Here is a 13,577-nt window from a genome sequence, read left to right on the forward strand (position 1 = left end):
ATAGCTAAATCCATGAACCAAACGCACCCTAAATGTAGCAATATCAAAATTTTTAATATATAACAAAAGAATTTAATTTATTTGCCTAGTACATTAAATATAATAAAAGGATTAAAATTCTTTTTTTTTTTTTTTATAATGTTTACAGGAAAAGGACCTAATCCATTGAAGATGCACTTTTGTGTCCTGAGTACAGTACTTGGTATAAAGTAGATAGAAATAGACATATTTAGGAATCGAAATCCGTAGAAGAAGCCAACAAATGTTGCCTAAAGTTAAAGAATGCATCATCACCTTATCCTCCTTTTCCTTTTATCAAATTTATTATATTATATTATTATTATGGAGACAGCTGGTATACCTTTTCATTTATATATGCAAATGCAATATTAGGTATGGATAGACAATTCCCATCCAATCTGCACACATCTTTTGCCTCTTTCAATTTCTTTAGATTACAATATACTACGTATTATTCAAAGTGAAATGTTAAAATTTTATTATCAGTCATTTTTTGTGTGAGTTTGTTCCCGTTTCTTTGATGGTCAAGTTTATGTTCTTTTTTGGGACAACCCAAAATGAGTTGGTGGGGTAGTCAATTTAGTATCCACAAAGTTCTAAATTTGATTCATTGTGGAAATTGTTTGGTCTAGCTATTGACAACATAAGCTGGATTACCTTTTTATGATTTTTTACTGACCAGGGTCACAATGTGATCTTCAACCAAAGTACACATTTGGATAGAGGATGCAAGCTTTCTCGTAAATCAATGTTTATACGCTTTCCTTTATCTATTTTTACTCTTAAGTGTTAAAATTTTATTCAAGATGAATGATAAATTGGGTTGCGAGTTAGTAGTTACAATGAATTTGAAATTTGGACTTACTATAAGACCTCGATTGATAGCTACATGCATTCTCAAGGTCCAAACCCTAGACCTCTAATTAAGATGGAAGATATCAACGCCATCTCTTCAATACCCTATCAATCATTTTTACTTGATATTTAGGTATACCGAGTTTTCACTTATTATATTTTGTTAGAGACTTATATATTGGTCAAAAAATATCAAATTTTTATATTTTGTGACAATTATATTCAAACTTTTTAACTTTGACAATTTAATACCAAATTGTTGTGTTTTGTGACAATTAATCTCCTATTCAATTATGTATAACAATTATATTAAAATCTTTCAAATTTGGTAATCTAATAGAATTGGATATAATTTTCACAAAACATAATAAATGTTTAGTGTTAAATAGTAAAATTTGGCACTTCACTTGATTTTTCACATGTAGGATGTGTGATTAGTGAATGCCAGGATTTTAAATGACACTTTGAAGCAGTGCCTTTTCAGTATGTTCCTAGATCATTGAATAAGTTCGCTCATGCTCTAGCATGAGCAGCTCGTTCTCAAACTGGTTCTTTTTGTTGGTTGTCTTCTTTACCTTATTGTGTTGAACATTTGATTTAAATGAAGCTATTTTATTTTTTTTAAAGTAAAAATTTAAAGATTTAAACATTATTGTCAAAAGACATCAATCTTGAATTTTTTAACCAATAATTCAATAATTTTTTTTTTAAATTGTATTTGCATGTTAAAGTATCATAAATAAAAACATACAAGTTGAGCATGATTTCTAAAACTATGTCCCGGAAAGGTTGGGAGTGGGTAATGGATTTTAAAAGTGTGCTGGTGGTAAATGCAACTTGATTTGAAACAACCCCCTCCCCCCACACCCCTTAGGGTGGAGTCAGAAATATGGTTGATTGGAGATAAAAAAAAAAAACATTTAAAACATTTCAAAACGTAATAAAAAATATTTATTATAAAATGTAAAAAAATAATTAATTGGATAAAATAATTAGAAAAGAAAACGCATTATAAATTACTCATCATCCCTGTTATGATATTTATAAATACTTTTACTTTTAATTACTGTATATCACATTCAATTTTTTTTTTTTTAAGATTAATTTGAATATAATCATGGTTGCAGACTTGCAATAGGTACTAGACGCTAGTCACGCGGTAGAGTACTAAGTAGCGACTAACTATAAAAAAAATTATGTGTGTGGATGTATGCCATATTATTTGCCACTAACTCTGTCGAGTAGGGCCTAAGAGAATTTGCCTCGACCTAGGGGTGTCTAGCGCCTAGGCCAATTTTTGCAATAGTGAATACGATAATGCATAATAGAAACTTCTAAACTATAGACTAGATGATTCACAAAAAAATAATAATAATAAATAAATAATAGTTTTTAAAAAATATTTTTCTTAACTGAATCACAAGACAATGAAGGCATATTTCATATCAATTAATTTAATAATTACTACCACTCATAACACATTACAAATCTCACAAATTAATACACATTATAAATATAAGTAGTAAAATACTCCAGAGTTAATACCACAAACGGTCTACTGACTATTGGGCTAGTACTCCTTTTAGTCATCGACTTTCAATTCGACCACAAATGGCCCTTTGACTTTCAATTTTTATCACAAATAGTCATCTGTTAAAATTTCTGTTAAATAGGTGTTAAATCTAGGGATAAAATCGTCAAATTGATTACTATTATTATTATTACTTCTTTTTTAGAATTATATGACAACATAATTAATTTCAAACATTAATAAATATTAAGTTAATAAATATAAAAACAAAATGGAAGTGACAAATTACATAAATGAACAAATTAAATAAAAATCCATGATTAATGCTCGCAATTTGTTCTTGATTAATTATATTAATTCAACGGTGGCAGCCTTTAGTTATGTCCCAAACAAAATGTTTGATCGATTAATGAAAAGTGAAAACTATTAATCGGTCATGTATGAACAACCATGGAAATGATGAAAGCAAGGTTTTTTTTTAAAAAAAAATTCTTCTATTTTAATTTGTTGGTTAAATTAAAGCAGATAGCTCTAATATTAAATCTTCATTTTGTACGCATAATTACGAGAATAAGGTGTATTGTCTTTTTATTTAGGAGTATTTATATTTTTTAATTATTTCAATTATGCTTGTTGGTGAAAAATTCTAAACATTTTTATTTTATGGCCATTATATATATCAATGTGACGATAATACCCCTAAATTTAACACCTATTTAACAGAAATTTTAACGGATGAATTAAAAGTCGATGACTAAAAGGAGTACTACCCCAATACTTAGAGGACCATTTGTGGTATTAACTCAATACTCAATTACGATTTACGAATAAATTTCAAATTTTGATATGAATCACAAATCAATCTATATTATAAATCTCACAATTAATATTAAAAATGTAAAAAAAAAAAAAAAACTCACAAAGTCAAAAAAAAAATAAATTAAGAATTAGAAATAAATCAACATTTATTGCACATCTTAATCTTATCTTTTGAAATGTAAAAAAAAGAGAGAGAGTAAAATAAAAAAGGCATGTGCACAAGGCCGCCCCACTCACCCGATTCGCCAACCAAATAGATAGGACTTTGGCCCATTACATGGGGCCCGTTTACCCAGTCCAAGAGAGAGGCAAGTGGGCAAGTTACGCTATGGACCAAGGCGAATCCAAGTCCAGGTTCACGGCAAATTATTGCATGGACCATGGTCCACACAGCAGTGTGGACCAAAAATAAAAAGTGCATTATTTTTGTACTGTAGGGGCATTATTTTTGTACTGTAGGTACATTATTTGATAGTATACCTACAATACAAAAATAATGTACCTTCAGTACAAAAATAATGTACTTTTTATTTTTGGTCCACACAGCTGTGTGGACTATGGTCCATGCAATAATGATTGCATGTTCACAATTTAAAAAACTCTATGTTCACGATTTTAAAATTCAATATTCACAATTACATTATTCAATATTCACAATTTTTGAACGGTATATTCACAATTTTGTTATATAGATTCAAAAGTTGTGTTATATTATTAAATATATAATTATGAAATTGTGAACATAATTTTATAATTGTGAATATGGAGTTCTAAAATTATGAACATGAAGTTCTAACATTATGAACATGAAGAATAATTTTATCTTTAATTCTTTACATTTCCTCTATTGGAAATACAAAAAAATAATTTCCTTTAACATTTCCTCATCTGCCGTTTGCCATGTCTTTCTGCATGCACAATCTTCCTTCTTCCACCTATTTATAGGCTTACATTATGATCAATTTCCCCATTGCTTACTTCTTAAGTGCACAAAAATAGAAAGGCTACAAAGTCAGGGTGCTCTCTCTTGCTTCTATTTAGTGTTAAATTAACCACCAAGTTCTCAGCCTGATTCCCCAAATATAACTCACAGATTATAAAAGATAGTACCAAATATCCAACAGTCAAGTACATAACAACTGTATGTTCTTACATTCAAAGTGTTGATTTATTGAACTTCTCACGCCTTTAGTCTAATTGGAACATGACAACTGTGCAAATACCTTTCCATCAAAGATTTTCTCAGCCTTCCAGCATCATTCCACTCAAAGCAATGCCTCTCTAAATTATTGCTCTGACTGTAAACAAGAAGCACCTTGGCATGTTAGGAATCAACTATAACAGCATGTATATAAGCAAAGCATTGGTTGATAAGTGATCAATCATGAGTAATACTAAACAACATTCTTTTTTTTTCCCCGCCAGATGAGCAACAGTTGGATCTTAGGGTCATCCTAGGACTAAAATGAAAGATGTTACATCAAAATCTTGACTTACCTATCCAGAATAACTTATTTCCACCAGCTCTCTCATTTAAATTCAAATATCTTGCTACTTTTACTTGAGAAAACGCCTCGCAATATTTGTCCCTCCAAAAATCTGAGTTTTTATAAGTTGTCATCAGATAAGGTAAAATGCAGTTCCTGCTCGCTATTTAATTTCATGTGGATGTTCTAATATTAATGCAGGCATGCAGCCACATCATTTTGTCAAACTTAAAAGTTTTCAGCTAAAGGAGTATGCAAACTATACGAGGATATGAATCTATACATACCAATGAATCAGGGTTCTCTAATGATAATCAACTATGTAGTAATTAAGAAGAAAATCTACGCATTTTTGGTGTGCAGATCTCAAAGCAATCCAAAGATGAATGTAGGAAGAATATTTCATATACAAAACAAAATGGTATGGTACTAATTGTGATAGGAGAAGTCAGTAAAGATGTAAAAGATCCCATGCATTTGTGCAATATGTAAACATTGGAGATTACTCGTGAATATTGTGAGTGCAAGGCAAAACATAGCAAATCAAGAAATTTATTTAAACAACACATAAGTTGGTTCACATGATTAGGTTGATGCACTTCTACTGGGCGTAAAATAATGGAAATGTTCTTACTATGACTATGAGAGCTCAGGTGAGTGACAGTAACAAGCCATTTGCTATCAGAAGCCCATTGGCATATGGATAAGAAACAATGTACTTATTCATCATGTAGCATTCAATCATGTCAGGCTGCAGTTATTACTTCACAATGTCATATGGTTTAGTCTGATTCATATTCCGAAAGGAGATTAAAATCTGAGTCCTCATCAGATACATATCTAGTTCTTTCACCAACAAAACAACTTGTTAATGAATCTTGCTCAAAGCCTCCTTTGGTCTCCTTGCTATACAAACCCCGACTACGATCCAAAAACCCTTGATTCATTATACTCGCTAATTTATCCCTCAAACCAACAAGGGGGTGCTTCTCAATGAGTTGACTGTGATCATATGCCTCTCTGAGGACAACAGTTTGGGTGTCACCCTTTTTAGAAATGTAAAAAATCCCAGGATGCCTCTCAAACACTTTGGTGAATTTTTGAGGCAATCCCAACGGTTTACGAAGATTGCTCACATTCTTCCTCTCTGTCTTCTTCTGCAATGTAAGGTGCAAAAGCTCATGAAAGACTCCCACAATTCTCTTCTCTGAAACATCAGTGCGGGGATCCAAACGCGAGGCCAAATCTACTGCAAAAGGAGATGTATAAGGCAGCTTCTGCCACTCCTCCAACCACTCCATAAACTTCCTTTTCAACCCAAAACCCCTTGGGAATCCAATGGGGAAAGCCAATGTTCCATTCTTCATCACAGAATTCATTTCTAAATGGGAAACCGCTAAAAAATCATCCCAAAGCAATAGCTTTAATCCCACACGATCATCACAAAGACGAACCAAAGAAAACAAATCTGAAGAGTTGTTGGTAAACAATCTCTGGTAATCACTCGGCAAACCTATATCCCACTTCAGCTGATCAAGTGTTTGCAGAGGAAGCATTCTTTCCTTGGTCAGCATAAGAAGCTTCCTCAACCTGTTAACTATATCTGTATGACACTCTCTGAGTATCTCAGCTTCTTCTTGGTGAAGCTCTAGTGCCTGGGAAGTTAATCTGAAGCAAGGAACCGGAGTTCCTCCGGTATCACGACGATAGAACTCCTGGAAAATGCTGGGGTATCGTCTAAGAAAAGCGGAAAGTTTGAGGTGAAGAGGGAGGCCAAGCTGGCCGCGATAGCGACGGAGATGATAAATGGGAAGCCAATGCTGGGGGTCTGAGCCAATGAGGGAAAGAAGAATAGAGGCGGCCTTGAGTTCTCTCCCACCGGCTACTGCCCTGTCTAAGACACCGTCTTTTACCCATTTCACCTTTGCGTTTACGAGAGTTCGCTTCTGATGATGACTGAAAGTGGAAGTGTAGTTTTCTCTTGCTATTGCTCTCTTCAGCATTTTATCGAACAGGTTGTGCGCATCAGCAGATGTGGTCAATTTGCAATGCACTGTGCATGAGGGAGGAGCCAGAAACAAATTAAAGGTGAGAAGGGGCGAAGCTGAAGCAATTAAAAACAGAAGACGCGTCGACTGATGAGTTATGAGTGGAGGACGATGATCGATGCAGCTGCTGACCCAAAGATTGAGGCAGATCGAGGCGGCGGTCCGGCACAACTGCTCTTATTTTTTGAATTTCTCTTGATTGTTCGTTGGAGGGAAAAAAACTCATTGTAGTTGGAATTAATTAATTTGGTGGTCCGAATTAACGCTTGATGAATTAAAGATAAAATGATGTAAGAATAATGTAAAGATAGTACAATGATTGAGAGAGATAAAATGTGTTTTGTATTGTATTGCTTATGTAATGAGGGTACAAGAGATGTATTAATGAAGACATGCAAATCGTATCCTCGATGGGGATAAAGAGCTTGCTTTTACAATTGACTTCTCCTTAACACCTCCCACTCGAGGAGGGAGGTTATGGCTCTACTTGACTGCGACCAAGCTCGTGAAGGATGCTTGTCTAATCGACCTCTTGGGCTCAAGTCGGCCCACTTTGAAGACGGCCTTGAGGCCCACAAAGCCAACTACATAGTCAGCTCAACTCAGGTCGGATTCGTATTGACCTTCCTTGAGCCGGTTTCTTCCAGACCCACTCCTAATATGTCCATCAATAGGTTACAATAAGACAATCACATAGTAACACAACTAATGCTACTTCAGTTCAACCAATTATCCGATTAAACTTTTTTGTATAGTTTTGTAAGGTTGTGAATGTTATAAACTTAAATCTAATTTTCAACAAGTAATTACTCTCTCTTCTAATAAGGAGAACGGAAGGGAGGTTGTTTTAATCATTTTAATTACAATTCATCTAAAGAGTATACTACTCTAATTGCTACTTATGAGGCGAGTTTGTTTAAATTTTGATTAGATCATACGGAGTTTACCGTTTGAACTAAACATGCTCCTTTTTACATTTGCTAACCCAAAAAACTTGTCATAAGCCACGATAGGATACCGAAAATTATAGTGTAATTATGATCCACATTGAAAAATAAACCATTAATACATGTTCATTTTTAATATATTGCAGGTTTATTTTTGATATGCTACAGATTCATTTTTATATAATACACTACAAATGAATTTATAATACACTAAAAATGAAGCTGTAGTATACTAAAAATGAACATGTATGCTAATGTCCATCTTGCAATATGGGCCATAGTACACAATATGATGATTGAACAAGCTACAATAAATGCTACTTAAGTTGAAGAATTTATCAGCTAAAACTTTTTTTTTTTGGTGTAGTCTGGTAATTCACTAGTAAAAGGAATAGTACAATCCATTAATATTAATTTACATCATCTATTTCAAACACATACTTTAGGGTCTATACATCAAGAAATATTATTCAAAGGAACACTCAACAACAAGTACCCTATTGAATTCACCCCAAACCTTTTCTGTTTGCAAAGTGAGAAACCTGAACCTATCTCTCCAGCTATGAAGCTATGCTGTTTAATCCAAGATTCCAACAAGTATACACTATTATTCACAGGCTTTAAGAACAAAGTTTTCCTCCAAAAATTCATTCCCAGCTTACAGTTCCAAGAATGCAGAAAAGAATTTACATTCTCTTTTCCATGAGAGCGGTGGAGCATCTAGCCATTGCATGTTTGAACTCTTCTCTCAAATACTGTCTACTAGCTAAGCCCGTGCAGGCACATGTTTGAACTCAACTTACTTCGTGGTGCTTCAGCACCGGGAAGAAAGTCCAGGTTTTCTGAACATCTGATTCCTTCTCGGTAGCCTTGTCGCTAGTCCACCACTCACAATCAACAGCAGACTTATCCAACACTTCTGGCTCAGTAGGCAGTATTTGGGAGAAGAGGTCAAAATCAAAATCTTTGCTTGAACCCAGTGTGATGTTTCTGTGCTTTTGACAGTGTTGCTCTCCACCGCCTTCTAGAGCGTTACCAGGGATAGTGTTGGTGCTTTCTTCAACACAAGACTGGTAAGAGTTCTCCGCTCCCTTTAACCAATCCGCTTGGCAAGAAGAGATTTGTAGTGATGCATTATTCTCTGAAGGTTCTGGTATGGCATCAGGTGACATGGCATTCTCCTTTTCTCGACAACTTGGAACTTCTTCCCCAGTTAGTTCAAACGAAACTCGATGATGAGCAACTGCAATGTCCTCATCTTCATATCCATTGTCAGAATTGGCAAGTGATGCCACCTCAGAAATTTGGCTCTCTGGAAAATAGCTGTCTCGCGAGGGAGGTTCTGCACCATTAGGTGTCACCGTTCCAGAACCAAGCCTTGAAAGGCCACCATTTGGAGTCTGAGTTCCAGAGCCTAGCCTTGAACCCCAACCATTCGGTGTCAAAGATCCAGAACCTACTCTTGAGCCCCATTTTCGCGTGGAGAAGTGCTCGTACCCAAGATACTTTGGAGCTTCCCCTTTACATAACTCAACGATAGCACACCTATCAGTGAAAGGTGAAGAGGTGCCAGAATTTGACACTACAGAGCCAGGCGAAATCAAACGACTACCAGGGCTCCCTGGGTACTGATAAGGCTGAAACTCATACTGGGATAACGAGAATTGCAAGTTTGTTCCACTGTTTCTTCGATTGCAGGCCAACGACGATGTTAAAAGCTGCGCAAATGGCACTTCTGGTGAAGGTGGTGTTGTCAGTTGTGTCGATTCAGGTGGGGGAGTAAAACAAGCAGTAGAGGGTTCAGTGGTGACAGCAGAAAACACAGGCGGTGTAACTAACTGAGTTTCATGAGCATAGGGACCAATAGTAAAAATCGAAGCAGTCCCACCTGGAGAATATGCATTAAAAGACAGAGATTTGAGAGAAAGTAACCCGGCAGGGGATTGGGTAGCCGAGGGAGGATCTGACAGGAGAAAAGACGCAGGCGAAGAGGGTGGGGCTATGAAGGGTATCACAATGGAAGAAGCCGAATGATTGGGATTTTCAGAAATTGGAGCAGTAGCTACAGGCTCGGTTGGTTCTGGAACGAGTGTAGCATGCCCAATTCGTTTCTTGTGCTTGTATGAACCAAAACACCAGTAATGACTCCAGCAACTTCCCCACTTTTTCTTCTGAGGTAAAATAAAACCACAAATCATATTAACAACAAACATTTCAGAAGGAAATGAAAGGAAAACGTGGACAAGTGAAAGTAAGGATGCTAAAAGAACTTTTAAATTTTAAAGACAGACAAAGTTCACACTGTTTCGGTTTAAATAGAGCAGATGACAAGAAGCATAATCCAAACATAGACCAACTCTTTGATCAACATTGAATCTAGCTAGCTACCATGTAAAGATCCCATTTTAATCAACATTCAAACATAAACTGTATTAACTGTCATGTTGCAAGCCTCAGTTTTCGAGCTGTCAGTCATCTGCTATTCTGCTTCAAGCTGAAAAGTCATTAACAAGAACAACCCAAACATCAACTGGACCTGAACCAGCCCTCTGGGCTTTTCATTTCACAACCTCCATCATCCATTCCAGATTTATGAAGTATCCTCATTGCTATATTCCCATTTGTTAGGATCATCAAGCGCTTACCACTACGTCAAAATCTATAGCTCATAGTGAAGACGCAACTTTATTTCCTTATATACAGCCATCACATTTTCGAGAGGCAGCGTGCTGGACTTGGCCCTTCACCGGCCTCCGCCCAACAATCCCCTTATCCACCAATTGCTGGATTTGGCCCATCACCAGCCTCTGCCCAACACCATTATCCCATATAATTTCTCTTTTAGGTTAACATTTAAGTATTAATGAAAGCAGGCTCCACTAAAGTTGAAACTCCATTCTTCTTCAGTCTAAGAAAAATGTTTGTACATACTTAGTCCATTATATGACAAGAGCCCCAAAAGGATAGAAATTTCAGACAGTATTCACTTGTGACATAGATTTGTGTCTCACAAGATTCAGCAGGAAAAATGTTAAAAGAGTGCCCAAGGCCCCAACCACTGAATTCTAAAGTTTTATTCTACCAAAATCATCTCTTTCACTTTCTAAAATCATCATTTCACTTCCAAAATCATCTTTTCCTGTGTCAACTACCTCTTAAAAAAGTCACTTTTTCAGACTTTCATCTTAAATTAACTTCACAAAAATAAACAAATCAACATGATACGTAGCTTCATCTTCAAAACCAAATCGAATTCAACAAAATTCAAACTCAGAAAATCGGAAAATAAGAAAAAAAAAAAAAACGAAAAGTTCAATTCAACAGCGCAACAAAATATAAACATCTATATATGTGCTTATAAATACGGTTGTGTTAATCTGCAAAAGTACTCACCGGAATCGTATCTGGCTGAGTTCGAGTCTCGGCGGAGACTATGGCCGTGGCGGCAGCATTTACCGTATCCACGCTGTTATGTACGCTGCTCATGCTGAACCTAGACAGCAAAATTTCAATCTTTTTTTCCCGTTTTCTGAGAATAACGGCTTTGGAGCAAAATCCAAATTTCCGGTAAGACCCGCCGGAATTCAATAACGAAGATCACGAGACATTCGCAGGAAATTACTGACACAGAGACAGAAAGACACAGAAACAAACGGCGACTTATAAATGGCCCAAGAAAATGAAATAAAAATAGATTAGGTTAATTGCAGCTGGACACCTTCTTCTTCTAAAACTTGCACTTCAACCCCCTAATTAATCATTATCTAATTTACTTTTAGCCCTCAATTAAAAAAAAACAAACAAACAAACTTACTTAACATAGAAGCTTTATAATCTAGTAATATAATATTGTCAAAATCAAACATTTACTATTACGTCAAAAGTGGTATATAAATACTGGTTCAAATGCGGACAGAGTTTCTCGTGCGACCCGTGCAGATTCACTATCAGGTTGCATAAATGCACTATACAGTGTTTGGAAATGGACTACAATGAAATGCACCAATGCACCACAAAACATACCACACAAAAAAATGCACCACACCTAATGGTGCATTTTCGAACACTTTATGATGCATTTATGTGTATCTAATTGTGAGTGACTACACAACCGCACAGGAAGTAGTGTCTGCAAGGAAACTTGACCCTGTATATACACACACACACACACACTTGCGTAACAGTTAGCACCAAATTTCAATGGTAAGATGTTGGACTCGGCTCTCAGAACTGCCGCCCAACAAATATTTTACAATTTTATGTCAAGATTTTCTATTTTAATCATCAATCTCAACATTTATATCATTTTTTAGCAAATTAAAACAAATAATTTCACATTATACACTTGCATATTGTGACAATATTTCGTGCAACCTTAAAATTTTAGCTATATATGATATATCTTGTACACTATAGCATCATTATTAATGTTAAGAATTTTGTAATATTGTGGACTTGTGGTATAGTTTTAAATCTAAATTTCATATTTAATTTGCATTTATATTGCTATACAAAAATGAAAAGAAGAATTTTAGTATTTCACCGACTACAAATGAATAAATACAATAAATATGATTTGTAATTACAAATAGATTGCCATTTTCTTGTTTCGCATAGTATAAATTAAATTCCTGAGATTCATTTGATTTTTTTTATTTCCCCCTAATTAATTTATTTTTATTCTCAAAGTAACGTAAAAAAAATTAGTTTGTGTTATACCTTTTTACATCAATTCATTTGTCATGTTTATTATTAAGAGCCAAATAAATTATTTTCATTTTTTATATGATTTAGAGTTTATAATTCAGCATTTTGTTAATATGAAACCTTCAATTTATTTTTGAATATATAAATTTTTATAATATTAAATTAATTATATAACTAAATGAGTATTAAAGTCAGATGCAAATTGTAGGTGAGTTGTACTATATTAATTTATGTTAAGGGGCTCTAAATTACTTGTTTTTAATATTCTAAACCATTTTCTTACAATTTGTTTCAATTTTAAAATATATACTTCTTGTCCTAAAAGTTGAATCCCCAACCCTAAGGGTCTCCACGCCCTGGCCCGACAGAGCATGTGGAATGAGGTAAATCACGATAACTCAGTGGTTCAGTAGACATGATCAAATGTTTGTGTGCACAAGATATCTGCTCACTTTGAGCATAATCTCTACACTATCGTTATCGAATTTTGAACTTTGACCTTTTTTTCTAAATACTGTCTATTAAACCACTAAGCTAAACTCGTGCGGGCAAAAAAGGAAAGTATACTTATGAAGAGGGTGGGACGACATAAAAGTCATTATTTTGAATGGATTATATTATGATTAGAATAAAGAGGATGCAACTAACATTGGCAAAAGCTTTGGAGGTCCAAGTCAAATGTCCCTAATACAAAATTAATAAAAAACTAACACACCCATTTCTATCTTCCCAAAATAAATGCATGATACAAATATTAGGCTTTGATTCAAATTATTTGTAATTTAATTTTTTCAAAAAATCATATTTAAAATTATATTAAATACAAAAAAATTGAATTTAAAAATAAGAAAAAGAAAAGGTTAATTTGACTAAAAGAAAGTATATGTGGAATACAAAATGAAGCAGGTGGAGTACTTTTTAAAAAATAAATACCATAAACAAGATTTCTTACATTAAGTAAAAAAAAAAAATATTAATACTTTTTTGTTTAGAAAATAGACCAAATTTTTTTATAGCTGAAACAGTAATTATGTAAGAGAAGTGGGGTCAAAGAAGCATTAAAAGAAACATGGCGGGGGGTGTGGATAACGTTAGTGCAAAGTGGATTTTACATAAAAATCCCGGCGTGGACGTTGAAGTTACGGGCGTGGCATTGGATGGA

At 34.5% G+C, this 13,577-nt stretch overlaps 2 protein-coding genes across 3 annotated transcripts; both read right to left on the reverse strand.

Moving 5' to 3' along the window:
* Positions 1-4,105: 4,105 nt before the first annotated feature.
* Positions 4,106-7,050, reverse strand: LOC116014021 (protein WHAT'S THIS FACTOR 9, mitochondrial). Of its 2 annotated transcripts, XM_031254004.1 has the most exons (3): positions 5,348-7,050; positions 4,724-4,825; positions 4,106-4,524 (listed from the first exon to the last, which is right to left on the reverse strand). In XM_031254004.1, the coding sequence occupies exon 1, from the start codon at positions 6,714-6,716 to the stop codon at positions 5,496-5,498; it is 1,221 nt and encodes a 406-aa protein (XP_031109864.1). In that variant the 5' UTR covers positions 6,717-7,050; the 3' UTR covers positions 4,106-4,524; positions 4,724-4,825; positions 5,348-5,495. The 2 variants fall into 2 exon arrangements, with proteins under 2 accessions (XP_031109864.1, XP_031109865.1); XM_031254005.1 differs by lacking the exon at positions 4,724-4,825.
* Positions 7,051-8,042: 992 nt separating this feature from the next.
* On the reverse strand, positions 8,043-11,356 carry LOC116013601. Its single transcript, XM_031253448.1, has 2 exons — positions 11,102-11,356; positions 8,043-9,879 (listed from the first exon to the last, which is right to left on the reverse strand). The coding sequence occupies exons 1-2, from the start codon at positions 11,192-11,194 to the stop codon at positions 8,503-8,505; spliced, it is 1,470 nt and encodes a 489-aa protein (XP_031109308.1). The 5' UTR covers positions 11,195-11,356; the 3' UTR covers positions 8,043-8,502.
* Between the last annotated feature and the right edge of the window lie 2,221 nt (positions 11,357-13,577).

Source organism: Ipomoea triloba, chromosome 3, assembly GCF_003576645.1.
Source record: "Ipomoea triloba cultivar NCNSP0323 chromosome 3, ASM357664v1".
In the NCBI taxonomy this organism is placed as follows: Eukaryota; Viridiplantae; Streptophyta; class Magnoliopsida; order Solanales; family Convolvulaceae; genus Ipomoea; species Ipomoea triloba.

What these genes read in the sequence shown, in the direction of transcription:
- LOC116014021 (XM_031254005.1), bottom strand. Translation starts at nt 6,716, where the DNA reads ATGCTGAAGAGAGCAATAGCAAGAGAAAACTACACTTCCACTTTCAGT.
- LOC116013601 (XM_031253448.1), bottom strand. Translation starts at nt 11,194, where the DNA reads ATGAGCAGCGTACATAACAGCGTGGATACGGTAAATGCTGCCGCCACG. An exon ending in CTCAGCCAGATACGATTCCG is followed by an intron (nt 9,880 to 11,101) that starts GTGAGTACTTTT and finishes ATTTTACCTCAG; the next exon opens with AAGAAAAAGTGGGGAAGTTG.